Below are 22,817 nucleotides of genomic sequence, written 5' to 3'. Positions count from 1 at the left end.
TTTTGGGGAAATTAACATGTTAAATTTTCTGGCGTTTATATTAAATTGGTGCAGCATACGTTATAAATTATCTTTACTTTGAGAGAGTAGTATTGCGTCGCCTGCATAGCAGATTATATTAAGTTGTTTTTCTCCCATTTGGTATCCTTTTTTAGTTCTTACTTTTTTATTATTTTATCCATAATCAGGTTAAACAATAGGGGACTCAGGGAATCTCTCAGACTTAATCCATTCCCATAAATATACTAAACAAACTGTAAATCCTTACTTTTTACAATGACAACAATACTTAGAGATTAGGGCATAAATAAATAAATGAAAAACAATAAATATTTATATAGATATATTACTAAAATATATAAATCACTACACCATCACATACAAAATCTTTGTCCATAGTTACCTCTATTTGATTTAGTTAGTAAATCTATCTCTACATGTACAAAATATTCATATATCTATATTAAGAAAACGTTTTTATTTTTTCTCAAGAAAAATATAGTGCCTCACTCAAACAAATCCTCTTAAGAGATTCAGTACTTTTTTTTAAACAAGAAATTCGTTAATTTGGTTTTATTAAATGGTTTTGTAAAAAATCTTGGACGTAGTAAAGAAACTCGTAACTTGATATTATCATATAATTATTTTCATATTTAACGAGGAATATTGACTTGTATTACTAAGTACAAATATATGATATAGTTCTTAAAAATTACTTCGAAAAATATGGGGATGCAGTATACATATATTTAATGTTGCCGAGTGGGCTAAATGGCCAGATAAATTCTCAAAAAGAGTATAAAAATCTACGGCAGCGAATATTTCCTAAATATATAACCCGAATTTTTATCAAAATTATAAGCTACGTCGTGTATAACATGTACAGGATGTTCCAATGAAAATAGGCACTCATTACAACAGTAGATAAGAATTTAATTCTAAAATGTTTATAAATATACGTGTATAATAAATTTCTTTATAACATATTTATGATTCTTTAAAAGAAATACCAAATTATCGACCCTTTGCACAGCAGATAGTCGCATAAATAAATAGTTTACCGAAATCCATTTGAAAGTCACATCTATCATACGCCTTTAGAGGAAACAGTGATTTCCTTTAATTGACTTAATTAATTTACAGCGGTAGTACATTGTTACAGTACATGTAGACCTTCGTTTTCATCAACAGATGTAGTTACGTTTTTTAAACAGGTTCACAGTGGAATGAAGGTGTGTACACAAGCTAGTCAACACTAAAATACTATATACATGCGGAAACATGGTAAACGTACGGCAAGATTACGAATCTCAGGAAAGTCATTTAAATTTTCAAATTAAGAAGAATGAAAGGATATAACTCAGCGCTACAAGGCTGGTTTTAACAAAAAGACTATAATCACTTTGTTATTTAAATCCAAAAATGATAAAAAATAACTCTTTTAGAAGGAACGTTTTTCCTCAAAATGTTATGTTTTCTGTAAATATTTATGTAGTGCACTAGAGTGAAGTTTTGCCTTCCTGATTTTAATTTTAGAAAACAAATATTACATTTACTTGTCTCTTAATCTTAAAGTATTAGAACGCTTAAGAACATTTAATAAAAATGCCTGCTGTATGCACTTAACTTATTGGTTAGGTCATTTGATATATGATGACATCTGACATATAGAGTAAAATAGATCGTAACCTGTATATCCAAATTAATGAAAGGTCTAAAGAATATTGTTTCCTTCGTAAAATATTGAATCAATCAAGTTTTCTTTTTTTAGGTGCTAATAAACATCAAATATTATCATTTGACTTAAAAAAGTTTATAAATAATAAATTCTGTATAAAACATAAAAGTTTAACTATAGTACGTTTGGGAAAATATAAATAGAACTAGGACTAGGAAAATAGTACATTTAAAGATGATGAAACGTCTCCGATGAAGGCCATTTTTTTTATTGGAATATCCTTGACACCAGTATGTAAAGCTGAATAAATAAAAGAACACAGGTTTAATTCTAGGCATCACGTTATTTATAGATGCGTCAGAAGGTAAAAATGTAGCTGCTAAGTACAATTCTGGCAAGAACAGCTGTATTTTTGGAATTCGGTATGAGAAATTGATTATATAACATAATATTACAACATTATTAAAGATACCAATGTACAACCTGCGTCCTTTCTATATAAAACCACGGATAAAAAAATATTTAACATTATTAATTATATCCTAAACTTAATGATTTGATTTAAGTTTCCACTTCAAGAACAGGTAAGCGGAAATTCTTAAAAAGAAGAATATCACAACTAGAGCCATAATGTCGAACCAGTAACTCGATTTATCCATGTCCAACTCTTCGAGAGTTGTGTTTGCTTTTTTAAAGTGACAATATTGAGCGAAGCAATCCAGGTTTGGTCTATTGTAACCGTATGTGGCAAGCGCAGTCCCTTCGAATCCGTATCTGATGTAGGACAGATACGTTATCCAGCGAAGGTAGATGGGAATAGCATCGAATGATACAAAGAATCCGGAGAACAGAAGGAATGGTACTGACATTACTGGAGCTAAGAATACACCGTTCTGAAAATAAAGAAAAAAAGTCAGTAATACTTTACAATAAATGTGACTAGAGTTTACAGGTTATTTATTTAACTACTTATACAAAAATTGTTTGTAGCAACTCAAAAATACATATTATATAAAAAAGGAATATAAAACGTAACTTAAAAATATCACGAACAAGAACACATATTAGACAGAAAATGATTTATGGCAAAGTCAGCAGGTAAGCAATTCAGTGGATGTTCTGCAATGAGTCATATATTCTTCAGAACAGGAAAAGCAATATTTCAAAAGATAATTTTTATAACGGTTTCGAAACTATTACAGCTTAGCTGTTTAATACTTTTTGGTAAAATATTGTAATAGTTATAATTAAGGCAATTTTTATCTGAAAAACGCAATCTACAGGGAAAAGATACGTTATATGTAGAGTATTTGTCAGTCCTATGCCATTTCACGCAGTCAAAAGTAATATCGGGTACCGTCTTACCCAAGAATTTTAGAAGATCATCGGCTTTCATATCAACACTTATGCGGGACACATGTACATGACCTTATCTAGAAATAGTGTTTACAGTAGAAGATTCGTTGCTTCCATTAATGGGTTTGTGTTTGTTTTCTTTTTTCGATTGGATATTCCAAGATGAGTGACCTGTTTTTAGATAGTTTTTATTTTATTTTTATTTATCACTCTTGGCATTATCACTCGCAATTTAATGGGTTCTTGACTGGTAGAACCCGAGTTGCTCGGGCTTGCTTTATTTACAGTTTTTTCGCTAGATGGCGTTAGTATGGGTATGGCTGAATTTTTATATTTATCTTTTAATAAAGAAATTAAATTTTGTTGCTCCTCCGTACGTTTTTCGTAGAATCATTTTACATAGTTCGTTGTTTGTCTTTATACACTGACCACACACAATATCGTCTGGTTTATGTCTAACATCGAATGCTTTAATATCTTTTTGCATTGTTTGTGTTAATCTATTAACGTACTCTGATAACTGAGGATTAGATCTTGACAGTGGTAACTAAAAATTCACTATTACGTCAATTAGTTCCTGCTTTTTTAGCTTATTTAGTTCCGCTGTTAAAACTGCGATTTAGCTATCGGACGCCATCTTGGAAACCTCGACTATGGTTCTGAAGCTATTTTTGTGCCATTTTTTACGTTGACCACTTTTTCTGGCAAGAAACAACAATAATTGTAATTAAAATTATATATTTTATTGACCCTTGGACTTCCAGTTTAGAAATCCTTCCCAAAATGCAAATAAACAATTTAATAAGTATTGTATTTTTGCCAATCGGCAGTAGATTAATTTTTTCGACAGATTAACCTTACCAGTTATAGTCGTAATGACAATTGAGCCATGTACCCATCGAGTTAGAATCTATGGAGAGGGCATCACGTGACTAAAAACGACCTCACTTCGGCCATATCGTTAAGATTGTTTTGACACTTTTGACAGATCGTTTATGTTTGTTTACGTTTGTTGTTTTTCGAATATTTTTAGTTTTATAATACTTTTATTAGCAATCAAACAAGCGAAAAGTGGTAAGGCCCCCGGTCCTGATGAAATTCCCGTAGAACTGCTCAAACTTATGGACTATGAATCTATTAAAATACTCCTAGATCTATTTAACACAATATATAGAACTGGAATAATACCTAGGGAATGGCTCCGTTCGACTTTTATACTACTGCCAAAAAAGGCAAATACAAGGGAATGCAGCGAATATCGTACGATAGCTTTGATGAGTCATGCTCTAAAACTGTTCCTGAAAATAATCCATAATAGGATCTATAGGAAATTAGACGTAGACATCAGTAACACTCAGATGGGATTCAGAAAAGGGCTGGGGACAAGGGAGGCTCTGTTTGCAATGAACGTTCTCTCACAGAGATGCTTAGACATGAACCAAGAAATTTACACCTGCTTTATTGATTTCGAAAAGGCCTTTGACAAAGTACAACATGAACCACTAAGACAAATTCTAATAAAGAAAAATATAGACAGCCGAGATATTCGAATTATATGCAACCTATATTGGAATCAAACAGCAAATGTGAAGGTTGAGGGTAGGCTAACAGAAGAAATTCAAATCCGTCGAGGAGTCCGGCAGGGATGCATCTTGTCGCCACTTTTATTTAATCTGTATAGTGAAGCTATTTGTGAACAAGCACTCGAGGAAGAAGATCTTGGTCTGATAATAAATGGTGAGACGATCAACAATATAAGGTATGCTGACGATACGGTTCTCCTAACGGGAACGCTAGTAGAACTACAACATCTCGTTCAAAGTCTCAATATATACTGTAACAGTTACGGCTTGAAAATTAATTTGAAAAAAACTAAATTTATGGTAATCACGAAATCAAAGAACATCAGAGCTAATCTTGTAATAGACAATACAACGATTGAGCGTGTGTCCTGTTATAAATATCTAGGTGCTTGGATCACAGACGATACTGATCAAACAAAAGAGATTAGATGTAGAATAGAAATCGCTAGATCAGTCTTTAATAGAATGCGCAAACTCTTTTGCAATCATGATATCAATATAAAGTTACGAATACGAATGCTGCGGTGTTATGTCTTTTCTACCCTGTTGTATGGAGTAGAGGCTTGGACACTAAAACAGTTGACCACAAAAAACGCATTCTCAGAATATCATGGATGGACCGCGTCACTAACACGCAAGTACTCCAAACTTTAGACAAAAGATGCGAAATTCTAAATGAGATAAAAACTAGAAAGATGGAATACTTGGGGCACATTGTGAGAGGTGAAAAGTACGAAATTTTAAGAAATATCATCCAGGGCAAAAGAAGTGTGGGAAGAAGAAAAATATCGTGGCTTCGTAATCTACGTGAATGGTTCGGGTGTAGTTCGATTGAACTTTTTAGGCGCGCTGCTAACAAAGTCGCAGTGGCCATGATGATTTCCAATCTCCGCTAGGAGCGGCACGAGAAGAAGAAGAATACTTTTATAGAAACTGTAATAATATATTGTGATAGTGCATAATAATGGTTTCTTGTTCTCAACGTAGTTGCAGTACCAGAAGCAATGTTAATAAAAAATCTTCAGGAATAATGTTTTACAGGTTAGTATACAAATATGTAAACAAAGTAATGGCCCGTACTTCAGAGAATAAATTAATAGTATTTGACTGTATAAATTTATCTTTATGTATAATATATCGTGTTTTTAGTGTTTACCGCGGAATAAATTAATCATAGTTTATTAAAAATGTATTGCACTTTTTTAGATTATGATTAAATCTTCTGAATAACTAGTCATATTTTTATAGTAGTTTTAATATTATCGAGTCCGGCCATGATCCCACCGCCATATTGGTATCATCGTTAGCCACGCCTACCTAGGCCGTTTTTCTCCATAGATTCTAACTCGATGCATGTACCATACTTATTAAATATTACCTATCTCGTTCGTAACGATAATTCAGCCAATTACAATATTTGTCACAATTTAATTTTTCTTGAATTTAAAACGTTCGACGTTACTATACCAAGCCCAGCCGTTTTTTTAGTTCCCATATTAACCCTGCGTGAGTCCAGAATATTTTCAAGTTTCTCCCTATAATCGATCTACAAAAGAGATCTCAGTATTGGTTGTTTTGAATGTTATTGTGATGTTATACTTATTTCCTATCCTTTTGAATTTTTATGATAAGCCCTTTACATATGGTATTGTTGGCATCTTTAAATATCTTCTTGTGAGCCTTTAGACTTTTCTTAAAACCTCTGTTACTAGGTTTTTTGTTCTTTCTGAAATGCATTTCCGTTAGGGCAGGTGTTTTGGGCTCTACCTTTTTGATGTTTATGTTGTGGTTTGAGGGGTAATTTACATATCTGTTGATGTGTTTTGGTTTTCTGTAAACTTTGGTTGCATATCCTGTATCCTCTTTTGTGATTAACACATACAAAAAAGAAAGTGAGTTGTTGTTGATGACCACTGTCAGTCACTTTAATCAACTTAGCAAAAAATAATTACTAAATTAACTAGACAGTTGGAACTAGGATCAGCGAACCGAGTATATATCATCCTGAGAGTACAAACACTGAAATCAGAATTTTCAACTAAAAGCATGGCTATTTGCCTACAATATCGAGACCAGGTAAGTCACCCGTCAATTGGAAAACAATACCTGCCAAACAACTATTGGTTATAACATTACGGAGTGAAAAGCGAAACGTCAAATAGTAATTATAAAATGTAATTTTCATTACAATTAATTGTAGCTTAATCCCATACAAACATAATATTTAACTTAATTCCTTTATTTTCATTTTGAGATCGATTTCCGGTGTGGAAGTCAAAACGACAATAAATATACAATTTTAAGTATAATTTTTGTGGTTTATTAACAGAAAAATTTAATAGTGAATGAAAAAATTTAATCTTATCTGACATTTACATTCATGTTTATTTCTTTTCTATTTTATTGTCGCTTTTTAATTGTATTATAGGTTTATAATAACTTGAGTTATCCTGTTTTGTAAAAGTATTGGTTGGCCATGTGTGACGAACGTATTTAGACAAGAAATATAAATAGACACATACAATTTCATTAATATATAGCAAAACTTACCTGAACATTCATAGCAGCTCCTACTACGAGTCCAACACTTTGGGCTACAAACGATACTAACAAGGACGACAGTAAAAACATTCCAAATCTAGAGGGATCCAAGGGTTGGGACGTCATAAAATATACTATTGTTACATAAAGGATACAGAAGATAGTCTAAAATAAAATTAATTATTATTAAAAATAAAAAACACTAATGTTGCTCAAGTGTAAAGTATTTTTCTTATAAAATTGAAAGAATTTTTTTAAATAATATCCAAATTAATCAAGGAATTTACTTAGGAAACTGCAATAATTCCATAGTTAAATTTATTCAAAATACTTGTACATAACAAATTGTATTGAACGAATTCATTGACGATTATTAACCCTGTATCTGGTCCTCTAGTTTTTTGGCTACATCAACTTTGAACGATAATTGCAATAGCATCTTTACATAGCCTATGTAGAAAGGTTTTCTTTAAACTACGTCTTTTAAAGTGTCATGTGAATTACATATATGTATGTACATACTACTTTTTTGTTTATAGATCATAATATATATATATATATATATATATATATATATATATAATATATATATATATATATATATATATATATATATATATATATATATATATATATTTTTAATAGAGTTACATATGTAATGTCTTTCTAAGGATGGGTTTAAATATTTTTGGTTTAACCGACTTTTTGATTATCCGACCTATTACCAGGTCCTGTCATGGTCGGTTAAGAGGGCGTTTACTGTATATTAAAATTAAGATATATTCACAATTTTAAATTCTCCTATCACCTTTACTAATATGAAGATTAGAGAACATTGTATGGATATTACATCATTCAATTAAATAACTAAGCACTAAGTAAAAAATACTACAAATGATTTTGTTACCTTACCTGGAATGGCATATCTGATATCGTTATAGCCAGATAGTAAGACCTCAGCGAATACCATCGATTAAAATGTTCCTTTAACAAAACTGGCATTTCAAGTGGGAAGGACAAAATGGTTATGGTCATAGAAGTGTACATCAAGAACAACATGTTGAAAAACAGGAAACCAAGATTACTAAGTACTTTGGACCCATCGTTTCCAATTTTGAAGTATAAGGCACCGATTAGGAATCCAACCAAAATATGGGCGAATAAACGTAGGTACATCAAAGTCTGGAATACGATTTTTATTAGTTTTAATTTTTTAAAGAGATACAAATAGTTAAAATTAAAAAAAAATAAATATAAATAATAAAATTTTATGTCAGTTAATCATAAAATATTATTCATTATCCCTTTACCCAATAAACTGTAAATTGAAAGTGATGAAAAGTTATTTTTTCATCAATATGCTTATTTTTTCCTCATATATGTCAACTATAATATCTAGATCGCCTTTTACTTAATAAATTTTTTACAGGAAAATATTAAAAACTGATAAATCTGTTATAATTATCATTAGCTTTTCTGTTTTTTGATACACGAAAACCTCACAGATTTAGTGAAAGTTCTAGAATAAATTGTAAGGTTATTCGTTTTGTTGTTTATAAACAAAAGTTGTGTTATGATCCTTTGTGACCTCTAACTGATCATGGATCATGGTGTGCCCTTAGTGTACCTGTCACTTATTTTGTACACGATGTTATCGTCAGCCACACACATACTTTTCATAATTCCATATTGAATCTTTGAAACCTTTATTTAATTTTTTCCATCGTACTTTGTTCTGCTCAAATTAAAGGTGATAATTCCAATCTTGATAATGTTTTCTAAGGGTGTATGATAAATTTAAAAAGCGCTGTGGCAGACGTTTGTTAACTATATCGGGTGAAAAATTGTCAAGCAAACGAATCTACGGTGCAGCAATTTATCCAGCATTTTAAAGTCAAAGGAGAAGAACTCCGTCTTCTTCCTGACCAAATCTATAATACAATGGAGGCTACAATTGGAGACTGTACTTAACAAAACATTCGTATCCTCTAAAGGAAGAAAGCGCACCAGGTAGTTAAATAAATTAAGATAGAATCACATTTATGCCGTGTTCAAATGCTACTGGAACACACAAATTAGATTTGTTAGTCCTTGATAAAGCTAAAAATCCCAGAGCATTTTTCTTTTCTCTGCCAGTCTGCTACAAGAACCAATTTAAAAGTTGGGTCATGAGAGAAGTATTTAGTAAATGATTCCAAAAAATCTTTGTTATAGAGGTGACGAAGTTTATGAAAAGATGACAGCACTGTCTACCAATGGCCTTCGTCCGCGTCTACTCTAACCCCGCGCCAGTGGTTGTTGACACGTGTAAACACATCGTTCCAGTCGCTGGCGTACCTGTAAAGAGTACAACAAACGACTGACTTTGCCAAGTAGGAACTGGCGTGCCAGTTAGACTGGCGGCAGCTACTGGATACGTGTAGACGTGCCTGCCCAGCGCTGTCCTAGTCAAGCACTGGCATGTCAGTGAGACTGGCGCAGCTACTGGATACGTGCAAAACGTGCCTTTCGGTTTTTACAGTTTTTAATGATTCGGCGTTTAAAGGGTTAATGCTGACAGGTAGATAAGCGAGAGTCTTAAAGCGCAGATGATACCTAAAGAATTTATAATTATTCTCAGTGTATTAAATATCTGTTTAAGAAGCAAGTGGCAGGTTAATTTTGGGGTAAAATATAGCTTAATGGACATTTTTCTTTTTAACCAATTATTACTACCAATTATTACATTTATACAATTATAATTATTACATTTAAACATACAATGTCAACATCCAATTAAAAATATTTCTGATTGAATTAACCTTCATCAACTTTTTACTTGATGAAGAATAATCAAATTATAAAAGAAGCAATTATTAACAATATATTTTGAAAAAGGACTTACCCAATCTCTTCTACTGAACAATAACGCACGTTTTAAAATAATGAAAAATTGTTGGATTTCCGTATTACCATATCTAGGCTGCTTAACCACAACGGAAGTGTTTAATAAGGCACTATCAACATTAGCTTTTTCGACATCTTTAGAATCGATTCCAGTATCTTCGTTAACATTGTTTGATTTTTTATTGCCATTTAGGGTACTGCCCTCTTTGGATAATTCGTCAGCAATAAGGGTGTTCAAGTTGTCTTTGGCGTATTGGTAAGCGTTATTCAAACCGTCGTTCATTTTGAAACCTACTATTTGGTCCGCATCTCGGATGTCATTCTTACCATTTTCTATAGCGTTAACCAACCTTTAAAACAATGATTTATTAGAGAATTATTACAAAAAATGATAGGAGCATCATAGACATCAAAGCAAAACGGGACAACATCCTATGATAATGAAAAATTAATTTTGAACTACCTAATGGGCAACCGCGAGCTACACAAAGAACGGAAATAAAAGTATTGGTAGAATCGATATTTGCAAAGATGAGTGGTCAGCACACCTTAAAAAAGGAACCAAGAAACGGAAATAATGGAACACCTAATATACTCCTAATTAAACTGAAAAGTAGAAAGATTTATAAGAAAAACGGAAAAGTAAAAGAGCTTACAGAAAATTGTAAAAAAAGACGAACTACAACTAATACAACAAACAATCAGTTTAGTAAGATTAAGGAAATTAGAGTTCTAAAAGGAACAACAACGAAAACGTTGACGGACAAAAAGAGTAGTAATCAGATCAGAATATCACCTCTATGGGCGAGGAAAAGAAGCACTAAAAACAGTTAACCTACCAATTTTCCTCAGCAAGATGAATCGCTGTGTAACCTTTTGCATTCGATTCGGGAAAGTGTCAGGAAAGTTTGTGAACAAAATTCATGGTGGTAAAATGAAAATTGAATTTTGTGCATAAGAAAAATGCATTTCCAAAGTGCATAGAAAATGAAAAATTTGCAACTAAGAATATATCAACAGAAATGAGTTTAATTTTGTTACACGGGGTCGCTGAATACGAATATGATAACGACGAAGGTCCTCGAGCTACTTGGTGCCCAGGGTGGACCTCGTCTCTTGGGATTTATGTTATTTTTATTCGAAATCAGTCGAAAGTCATTACTTGGCAGGTTTTAGAGGCCGCTGAACACGAATATTACGACGACCGAATAGAGTGACAGAAAGCAATCGGAAGAAGAAGCACAGGTTATTCTAAGTTAAAAGAACGTTGTATCTCCTCTCTGGTGGGATTTGGTCATGGATGGGCTGATAGCTAGACTCAGCAACGACAGGCACTATGTGCTGGGTTAATGACCTAGTCATCGTGCCTAGCCCACGGCAAATTAAATGGCACATTCAGAGATATAATACAACATGTTCTGACTGTAGTTACAAAATGGACTTCAAATGTAGGACTTAACTTAAGCCCTCAAAAGTCCGAAATCATGAAATTTACCAGAAGGCGGAATTTAGAGGGATTGAGTCGTCTAAGATATTTAAATTCGGTGAGTTTAAAAAAAGTATCTTGGGATATCGTTAGACTCGAGGCTTAATTGGAATCAGCAGATAGAAGAGAGTAGAAACTGCATTAACGGTGTTTGAAAATGCATGAGCTAGAACTGGCTGCGGGTAAGAGCGACGTTATAGTTCTCAAGGGACCAAGGAAAAGGGACGGCATAACATTCGAATGTGCAGGAAATAGAGTGGTTCCAAAGAAATGCGTGAGGTAGGGGTGACTCTAAGTCAAAACGGAAAGTGTGGTGACCCAAAGAGCTGCGGTGAGATCCGCCTCGTTGAGGGGGGATCGTGCCCAATATCAGAGAGCCCAAAACTGAGAGGAGGAGGGCCCTTCATTCTGTTGTGCAATCGATAGTCATCTACGCTGAGCCTGTCTGGAGTACTGCAGCTTTAAAAAAGGCGTACAGAAAGCAGCTCACCCGAGCAGATAGGAAGAGTCTATTGAGGTTGGCATGTGCCTACAGAACAGTCTCTGCCGAGGCGTTGGGAGCTATCACCGTATGTATTCCGACGCACGTGCTAGTAAAAGAATGAGGAAGATTATACGAGAGAAGAAATAAAGACACAGCAACCGAATGTTAAAAAAAAAAGAAGATAGGGAGCGGTCTATAATGATGTGGCAAGAGGAATAGGACGAGATGAGAAGAGTGGGGCAGTGGCTGAAGTCGCTGATACCTAATCTGAGAAGATGGATAGATTGCGGGCACCGGCGTTTGGATTACTTCTTGACGCAGATGATCACAGGACATGGTTGCTTCAGGGGATACCTTTACAGATTTGGAAATGTAGAAAATGACAAATGCCTGTACTGTGGATACTGTCTCACACAATCTATTGGTATGCGATAGATGAATAGATAAGAGTAGCATGCTTGAGAGGAAGCTAAGAAGTAGGGTGCAATCAGTCACGGAACTGGTGGAGGAGATGCTTAGGTCGTCAGATCGGTGGAGAGCAATTCAGAGATATTTGGGGAGAACCTTGGAGAGAAAGGAACAAGAAGAAAGGCGACCCGAAGGAAGGTAGCTAGGAGCAAGCAAGAAGATAAGGCAGAATGAGAAGCGGCGAGATTGAACATGAACAGGGAGAAAAAAAGGGAGAGAAGAATTCAGTCCCAGTGAGAAACTGTTAGAATGCGTGAGAATTGTGCGTGAATGAGAGATCGGCAATGCCCTGCCGATGTTGCGTCCCAATCAGGGAGGTCTCTGGCATTGACGGCGATGGTGTCCGAACAACCACTGCGCGCGTTCTGTGATATCATCGTGGCCACGCTGGAGGAATCCTGCAAAACCGAGGCTGGAAGGCGTTTCTGCATTAATAGTAGTCAGACGCACTCGTGAATGTGAGGTTTAAAACCATACATGTTATATTGGATTTATAAAATGGTGGTAAAACAATTACATATGCATCAGTGCAAAAAAGTGCCAACCTCAAACTAAGCAAGCTGCACAGCTTGCTTGCCTCGAAACTCACAATGATGAGATGAGAGGAACATCCTGGGCAGCTATGGAGTTTTCTTTTTTATATAATTTGAAGACTTTCAAAAAGTAATGACTGCCATAACAAGGGAAGACGTGAGACGGATTAAAAATAAATATCGAGAAAATAAAAATAATGACCGTCACAGGGAATCTAAATTACCAGAATGGCATTTTTGTATAGAACAAGCAAATAGGAGTTAGTATATATTTCAATACTTTAGCTACTGGATACCAAACGATCTTCACCAATAAGTTGAATGACAAGCGCGAATATAATATGTTAGATCACTTTTTTAACGGAAAAAAACCTTTTCACAAACTCAATGAGTAAGTGGTATGAGACGCCTCATGAGTAAGTAGTATGGGATGACCGAAAGTCTTTGAAATATTGATATTCCGAAGATTTAAGAGACAAAATTAGTGATATAATATTACAACAACAAAACCGACCAAGGCGGAAAATAATTGAGTTACATAATCGTATATCATTGTAGAAGACATTGCTTTACATCCAAAGTATTTGAATAATTAAGCAACGCTGTATATTGAAGAAAACGGAAAATTTAACAAAGGATTAATCAGATTTAAATTCTACATTTCTACATAAAGACAATTGTAATACTAACTTTCTCGTGTGGTCTCCATATTCTCCACATGCTACTTCTATAATATAGGAGGCTGGATTGTGGTATGAAGGACACTGTAATTGCAGACTTGCTAAAAAGGGCACTAAGAATGACGTGGAACCTTGGTAAACACATTGACCGTCAGCGAGTGTATAAAGTTGGTCGAACATTTCAAACAGTCTAGCTGAAGGTTGGTGAATAGTACATATTATAGTTCTTCCACCTTAAAAAATTCAAATTAGAAGTGATTTAACTGATGTTAGGTTAACTTACCTTTAGCTAAGGTTTTCAACAGTGATATACATTGAAAACACGATGAAGAATCCAATCCACTAGTAGGTTCATCGAAAAACATAACTGGAGGATTACTAACTAATTCTAAGGCGATTGACAATCTCTTCTTTTGGCCTCCCGACAACCCGCTTGTCATTGTCTTCTTATGATCCAACAGTCCAAGTGTGTCTAGGATTTCGTTAATCTAAAAACAAGAAATATAATAAAGGAGGATGTCGGGAATGAATAGATACATCTTGAATATTAATGTTGTTTATATATTTCAGTTCTTTATTCGATCTTAAGATATCTGATGCGTTTGTCGCTTGTATACATAATAAATTTGTTTCTAATATTATCGCTTTCACCTAATTTTTGTTGAAATTAATGTTTGGCACAAAAAATCACGAATAACTAACAAATTAAAGTAGTTAGGTATAGCGAATGCTTAATAAATAATAAAGTATCATAAAATAACTTTCCATTACCCTATAAAATACAGGGTGTTCCATTTAAGAAAACTAAGAAAGTACTCATTTTGAGGTTCGATCCACCCTGTATTCTTCTTCTTAACATGCCATACACCAAAGTGCGTAGGCGACTATCTCATTACTAGAATTCTGTTCTTGGCGGCGTGACACAGCTCGCCTGTATTGTGTATTCCTGTCCATTCTTTAATATTCCTTAACCAGGATAATTGTTTGCGGCCGGTTCCTCTCCTACCTTCGATCTTCCCTTGTAGGATTAACTGTGGTATTTCATATTTTGCTCCTCTCAATATGTGCCCAAGGTAACCAATCTTGCGTTTTTTAATTAATTCAAAGAGTTCTCTTTCCACGCCGGCTCTCTTAAGGACGTCATCGTTTCGAACTCTATCCACCCAAGGTATGCGCATCATTCTTCTCAATGACCACATTTCAAATGCTTCAAGTTTGTTGATAGATGTTTTTTTCAAAGTCCACGTTTCCATGCCATAAAGCAAGATGGACCATATGTAGCACCACCCTGTATATCAAAGTTAAATATTTCGCAATGTTAATATATATATATATATATATATATATATATATATATATATATATATATATATATTACTTCTCATTCCTATTTGTAAGCAATTTTTCTTGTTCATTGGCGGATTAACACTGTACGTTACATTTTCTTCTAATGTCTTCACTTCTCTTGCAAGCTCTCAGCGTATTTCCTGTAATTCTTCTCAGTATTCTTATCTCTGCCGTTTCCAGTAGCCTTTGTATTGTGGCTGCGTTAGGTCTTGTTTCTGAGTCATATGTCATATCACAATGATGTATCTCTGTCAAATGGTGTAACGAGGGAGAGTCATGTGAGGTTTCGTAGGGTAGGCTTTAACAAATAGAATACGATGGCATCCAAATAACTATATTAGTTTTTGGAGATATGCGAATGCTTATGCAGGCAGTAGCTGATGTCTGTAGCGCAATATGGTTATCTTATGTAGGTCTACCTATTCGGAAACCACTACGAAACATTTAAGAGTGATGACTGCATATGTCATTTAAGAGGGATCATCTTTTGGTTTATTTGGTTTGATAATGGGGATAATTATTTATTGCAATCAGGGCTCTCAACTTAATTTTACTTTTTTGTTACACCATGTAGATCAATTTATGAATGAAGCATACAGAAACATATTTATTTTATTAATAACACTGTACATTGTTTTAATAACCGTCAATTTCGATGTTCCACAATTACCGGACGCTCCTGACGACCATATTTTTTCTAATTCACCTCGTGTTAGCTAATTAGGTAATTTATCATGGTAAGAGGTTAATGAAAAAAAAAAGATGATGTTTTTGTACCAGGTACGTAATTATATAATCCAAAAACAGTGTGAATATTAAACACTTTTTGTAGATAGTGTTGCAGCAATGAGCATATTACAATATTTTACACCGTCCATAGAAAGTACAAATATTAAAACAACAGCGACAAAAAAATAACTACAAGGTTTAAGAATAGACAAAGATAGATTAATTATTTGTCTTCCGTTTGCGTTTCCACATTGGACCTACAGTTTCCTTAACTCATTAGTTATACATTTGGTCGTGTAAGGTCACATTAAAAGGGTATTGGTCAACGCTGTCATTATTTGGCAAGCAAGATGCTTCACACGGAAAGTGATTATATAAAAAGAGCGAAGAGCGAATCTAAGTTACAGTTTTCTCTTCGAGGCTATGTATATTTATATTTTAAATGTTAAGTAAATAAGTAATATACAGTCCATTAGCTATCAGAACAGAAGTTTTATTTACAATTTGAGAGCAACATCTGATAATAAATAAGTGGTGTTCTTACTTTAAACATATTAAGTGACGTCCAAACAAGCTTAAATGGATTAAGATCCGGGTGATAGGGTGGATATCTCAACGCATGTTGAGTGCAAGCTTAGCTATGTAGTTAAGATTATTAGTGTAAGAAGTATGATGGTCTATGATTTACCTGATCTGAACTCAGCTTGTTGTGGTATGAGATGCTGGCCGACTATGCGATTTATGATTATTTCGTATACCTCGAAAATAAAGTATAGTGGAGAAATTGGTTGGTAGATTTTGGGTGAGTCTAGATCCTTACCTGGCTTTAAAAAGCATTAATTTTAAAAGCATTATTATTTTAGCTGTCCCCCAAAGTTTCTGGATCCTGCAGCTATACTCGCAATATTAAATAGATCCAGGGTCCAGTTCTTGTTATAACTATGTCCAAACTGTACTCAATAAGTACTGCGCGTACTTTTTCCTCTTCGTTACCTTCGGTTCTAAATTAGTAGTCTTCTTCAAGAGTTTCGTTTACTATGCAACCACCTCAACATAGTGTTTTAATCTTTCTTGAGCTTTGATGACAGCCATGAAACTACATATACGTTATGTTCTTCAGCAGCTTTTGATATATTCTCATTACTCGAAGTGATGTCTGTCATCTTTCACAATTGCTAGCATGTCACCAGGACCCGCCCAACTTCGCCCATGGTATGATGAGAGAGACAGAAAGAATGAACTAAGAAAACGACATAAAAAATTAAATTGGTTGCCTGATTCCTGAAAATAATTCTCTTCGAGGCTATGTTAATTTCACCAGAAATATGGGCATCCTAGATTTGTTATAGAATAAGCCGGTAGTATAAAAAACTGGTCAGATTGGTAAGAGTTAAAATTTCCATAATATAATTGTATATAAAAACCAAAGAAAAGAAAACATAAAGACTGGATGACTGAAGAAATACTACTATTAATGAATGAAAGAAAATCATTCAAAACAAAAAAATCCAATTAAATATAATGAAACTGATCGAATAATTAAAAACAGAATAAAAGAAGCTAAGGAGAGAATGTTACATGAGCAGTGCCAACAAGTAGAAGAAATTGAGAAAAAATATGACTTTTTTAACATGCATAAAAGAATTAGAGAATTAACAGGAATGAGAAAAACATTTCAAACTAGGCAATTAAGAGATGAAAGTGGTGCACTTATAACAGATATAATCCAAAAAATGCAGAGATGGACACAATATATAGCACAACTTTTTGAAGACAAAGAGAGAACAGAAACACCAAAAGAATTGAAGGATGATACTGGGCTTGACATTATACGAGAAGAAATTGAATATGCAATGAAACAAGCTAAAGGTGTTAAATCTCCAGGGCCTGATGAAGTTCCTATCGAATTACTCAAAATTGTAAATACTGAATCTATTGATCTTCTTTTGGATCTATTCAATACCATATATTGAACAGGTATAATACCAAAGAATGGCTCCAATTAACATTCATACTGCTACCCAAAAAAGCCAATGAACATCGCACCATAGCCTTAATGAGTCATGTCTTGAAATTGTTTTTAAAAGTAATTCACAATAGAATACATAAGAAATTAGATGAAGGCATAAGTAATACACAAATGGGATTTAGGAAGGGACTGGGAACACGAGATGCACTGTTTCCATTGATTTTGAGAAGGCATTTGACAGAGAGCAGCATAATCGGCTTAAAGAAATTTTATTAAATAAAAGCATAGACAGTAGAGACATTAGAATCATATGTAACCTCTATTGGAACCAAACAGCAAAAGTGAAAGTTGAAGATGAACTGACCGAGGATATCCAGATTCGCCGTGGGGTCCGCCAAGGGTGTATTTTATCACCCTTATTATTCAATTTATACAGTGAAGCCATCTCAGAATTAGCGCTTGCCGAGGTCAGTGAGGGCCATATAATAAACGGTGAGCCACTTAATAACATAAGATATGCTGACGACACCGTCCTTCTGGCAGGAACACTAGAAGAACTGAAATACCTTGCTGAACAACGATTATAGACTAAAAATAAATTTGAAGAAAACCAAGTTCATGGTATTTACAAAAGCACAAAACATCAAAGTTAAGCTAGTACTAGATAATACAGAAATTGAACAAATATCTTCGTACAAATACCTTGGAGCATGGATCACAGAAGATACTGATCAGACAAAAGAAATAAGATGCCGCATTGAAATTGCACGGTCAACTTTTAATAGAATGAGAAATTTTTTTTGTAATTGCGATATCAATATATCGCTTCGAATAAGAATGCTTCAATGTTATATTTTCTCTACCCTTTTGTATGGGGTTGAAGCTTGGACACTTAAAAAATCCAACATTAAAAACCTAGAAGCATTCAAAATGTGGTGTTACCGACGTATTTATAAGACGTAAAATCTCGTGGCTACGCAATCTCCGTGAATGGTTTGGATGCAGTTCAATTAAACTATTCAGGCGCGTAACCAACAAAATTATAATTGCCAGAATGATTTCCAATCTCCGATAGGAGCGGAACTTGAAGAAGAAGAAGAATTGTATTTATCTATGACTAATATTTAGTTTCTCATATCTACTTTTTTCAGTAGTTTTGCAAACATTTTTTCCTCATACATGTTTTAAAAAATAGATATAGATACAAAATTTATAGATAAATGAGGATACTACTACACCTGTATAAACACTTGTCTACTATCTTATCTTTCTAATGCATATAATACCTTAAAAGGTATCGAATATTTGCACTACAATCTAAATTCTAGTAATAATAAATCATTATTTCGATAGATATATACATGAATATACATGAAACTATGAAAAACTAAAAGATATTAATGGAGAGTTCGCAGCGAATAAAAACCAATACATACGTAAAATCTATGTCAAATCAGAAATGCATTTTACTTTATCGTTATAGCAGCTTATAGTTAAAATTTTCGTTAAACAGTCGTGAATTAATTTGTTTATACGAGTTTTAAACAAAATTGAGCCACATACGTTAGCAGTATAGCATAATGGACGTTATAGAAGAATTCAAAACGAACATATGAAGCTTTAGTAAATGTATCTATGTTAATTTTTTGCTGCGGTATTGACAATTGATTCACGCGTATGGTTAACGCGCACCCGCATTCCTAGAATGAAACCCGCTAGAAACATTTACCAAATCTTAAACCATTCGTTGTGAGTTGTTCTATAACTTCCATTAACCAGATTTTCAAAGCATATAGCTTAATTTTGTTTAAATCTCTTAGAAACAAATTAGTTCGAAACTTTTTAGTGGAATTTTTAATGTTTATTAGTTATAACTTTTTTATTATTAAAGATAAAGTAATTTTGCAAAGTTTATTTTAAAGCTGAAACAATTACCTTTAAAATAAGTGGGTTTTGAAAGTTCGCAATCGCAAGTAAAAAAGCTGAGCTATACTTGGAAAAGCCCCAACGATATACGCTCTAAATAAATTTAAAGACAATACATATTTTATAAATGTTTAAAAGCCTTATTTCTTTATAAACAACGTTATATCTATATTAAATAAAACATATTATATTTAATAACTATTCCTTAATAATAAACCAATACATAATATGAGGTACAAAACATATTATTAAAATTAGTAGTAGTGTTTGTGGATAGGTGGCCTGGGGTTTTCATTACAGAAAGACAGACAGAATAAGCAAATTATAATATTGATAATTTCCAATTATATAAATATAGCCAGTCTATTTGCAGTTTTATATACATATATTTTTAGTGGCCTTATAGGACAGACCGATAAGTAAATGTAAAACAAAGGTGAGTTTAATTTGAGAAGGTGTTTGCCAATAATTACTTGAACTTATAATAAATACCTTGTGACACGCGTTTCTCATTTGAGATAATAATAATGGTTAGCTAAATATGATTAACACACGTTGAATATTTGGATTCAATAATATCAATCAGTAAGGCAAATACATTTAAAAAGGCCAGTGTATAACAAAGGAACTGATAAAACACGCTTTTTGTTATGTTCTTCGATAGATACAAGATTTTTTTTATTGCAGTAGAGTTACGGCTCATGAAAAGTAGGTTCACAGTCATATCAGCACTTTTCTCTCTTACTAATTGCACAAAGCCTGAGCAAGAACCAAGCATTGAAGGCTCGCCATCCGTACATACACCGATCAGTTTTTGTCAAAGTAGTTGTCAAAAAAGTCTGGCACTGCTTTCATAACATCAATAGCTTTTGTCGGTGTCTAAAACTCTGTAGAAAAGAGTAGCTCGTCTTTCATTCTTTCGTTTTCAATATACCGAACATAAACAATTAACTCAGAACATTGTGCTATGTCTGTACTCTCGTCTAACTGAATAGCAAAGAAGGGCGATTATTTTACTGCATCAACTACCTAGTTTTGTATGTCTTCGGCCATATCAATGCAACGTTTCACAGTGTTGTCAAAAAGAGGTATTTGAGATCACTTTTGCTTACTCTGCATTGCAAGAACATCAGCTGCCTTTAACAAACAATAATACGGCTCTTCTTTTCTTTAGCAATAAGAAGTGATAGCTCATATGAAGCTTCAAGCACTTTTCAGATACTGAGCACTAGAACCAGTAATATCCAACTTCATGTGTTTTAAATTTTCAGATTTTATAGCAAAAAAATTCTTTGGTTTGTCCTTAAAAGAGTTATGTTTGGATGAAAAATGTCTTTCAAGACGATTAGATCTCATTGCATCATTGCTGAGTACTTCATAGCAAATTACACACTGAGTGTAATCATCACTACACTTGCGTTTCTTTGTTGAGTTCATCTCGACTACAATATCTTCTCTCACTCAAATCACGCTATATTTAAAGTCAATTACGACAATTAAAATCTCACAACACGTACACTCTTATAAACACATGCAGATTAGGCAGATGTATCTCAAACACAGAGTCACAATTGATTAGCTGCGGTTAGTAGGCCTGCCTCTGGTGTGAGAGGGAAGGAGGGAGACAGTGCTTGGAAACGCGCTGTTACCTAATTGATTGGCTCACATTCCATTCTTTCCAGCCTTCGATTTCAAGTTTATGTAGTAAAGTCAGATGTTACAGTGGTTTGTTTTAATTTTCTAAACATCATCGTTAACATAGAATTTTAGAAACACTACCTAAATTTAACTTAATGTTAAACTTGTCTGACATGTCCTCACTCCTACCATGAGGGGGGGCGCCCCCCAGTTTGGGAACCCCTGAGGTAGAGTCTGCTTTTCTTTTTCTTATTGTTATATTTATTATCAAAGTTGGTAAAATTCTGTTATTCGATCAACACCAAACTTGATGATTTAAAATTAGTCTTAATTACCATATAAAACCACTAGAGGTGACTTGTTTACAATAAAATCATAAATTATTCATAAAATTGTGAAATGTGTTTTGCTCTACACACGAGAACAAAATAAAAACTTGTGTGATTATTCTGATTATTTCGTAAATTTTTTGTTGTTTGTGTATTATGACTATAAATATAGTCATCAATTAATTGTAATTAGGTTTGGCTGTGCAGTCACCACTAATTTTCACTGAATTAAGTGCCATTTATGAGTTGGCATTGTCCATGTATTGTTTTGTTGTAGGGGTATATTTTTAAACAATTTTTTTGAGAAAATAAGTAAAAATGGCATTCAAATATTATGTTTATATAGGATTAAGCCACAATTAATATTTTATAATTGTTATTCGACGTTTCGATTTTCACAATAAATAAAAACTCTTCTACACGAACTGCTTGTAGGATGTCCTCGTCAGTAAGCACAGATGTTGTAACTACATTTTCATCAACTTCTTCAAAATCTGTTAGCTCTTTCGGTCCGTAAGTGATAGAAAGTTCAAACTGTCTGGCCCAAATAGCTAACGTCTTTTTCATCCTCAGTCAATACCTGATCTTCCAGCCATCGTGCGTGTTTGAAGGAATGTTTTATCGTATTGCTCGTCACCTCGTCCCAGGATTTACTAATCATTAGGATAACGTCAAGAACGGTTAGTTTGAGATCGCCATTGTTCTCAACCAATTCCATTAAAAGTCTTCTCTTGTAATGGTTTTTCAAACAATTGATAACCCTTTGGTACATGGGCTGAAGGACACTCGTTTTGTTTACTGGCAGGAAACAAAGTTCGATGTTTTGAAGGTCGCACAGTACAGGATGAGCAGGACAATTGTCTATAAGCAGAAGAATTTTTCTCTTTAAGCTCGAGATTCCATTTTGGAATGGCTTCTTCAAAAATTTCCAAAGTAATCCACGCAATCTTGTTTGCTATCTAGGCCGCAGGTAGATTTTTGATGTTTTAAAGCAACGTGGGTTTTTTCGACTTCCCTATCACTAACAATTTTCTCTTCATTGAACTTGTTATGTTAGCGGCCACTAAAACCGTAATGTGTTCCTTAGAGAGCTTTCCACCAACGTACTTTTCGGATTTAAATTTTAAAGTTTTGTTTTGTGTCATTTTAAAAACACAATCCATTCTCATTAGCATTAAAATGTC

At 33.7% G+C, this 22,817-nt stretch overlaps 1 protein-coding gene across 1 annotated transcript in view; it reads right to left on the bottom strand.

Annotated features, from left to right (window-relative positions):
• Nucleotides 1–328: 328 nt before the first annotated feature.
• Nucleotides 329–22,817, bottom strand: part of LOC140441885 (ATP-binding cassette sub-family G member 1) — a 125,176-nt gene continuing 102,687 nt past the window's right edge. Inside the window, exons 5-10 of the mRNA XM_072532862.1 lie at nucleotides 13,979–14,183; nucleotides 13,706–13,928; nucleotides 10,043–10,394; nucleotides 8,071–8,340; nucleotides 7,168–7,323; nucleotides 329–2,571 (exon numbers count right to left, since the gene is read on the bottom strand). Of these exons, the coding sequence (XP_072388963.1) occupies nucleotides 2,227–2,571; nucleotides 7,168–7,323; nucleotides 8,071–8,340; nucleotides 10,043–10,394; nucleotides 13,706–13,928; nucleotides 13,979–14,183 (1,551 nt within the window). The 3' untranslated portion in view covers nucleotides 329–2,226. The remainder of the gene's footprint in view (nucleotides 2,572–7,167; nucleotides 7,324–8,070; nucleotides 8,341–10,042; nucleotides 10,395–13,705; nucleotides 13,929–13,978; nucleotides 14,184–22,817) is intronic.

The sequence above is a fragment of the Diabrotica undecimpunctata genome, chromosome 5 (assembly GCF_040954645.1).
Source record: "Diabrotica undecimpunctata isolate CICGRU chromosome 5, icDiaUnde3, whole genome shotgun sequence".
Classification (NCBI taxonomy): Eukaryota; Metazoa; Arthropoda; class Insecta; order Coleoptera; family Chrysomelidae; genus Diabrotica; species Diabrotica undecimpunctata.
Note: the sequence above shows the minus strand (reverse complement) of the source record. Positions and strands in the feature narration are given on the sequence as shown.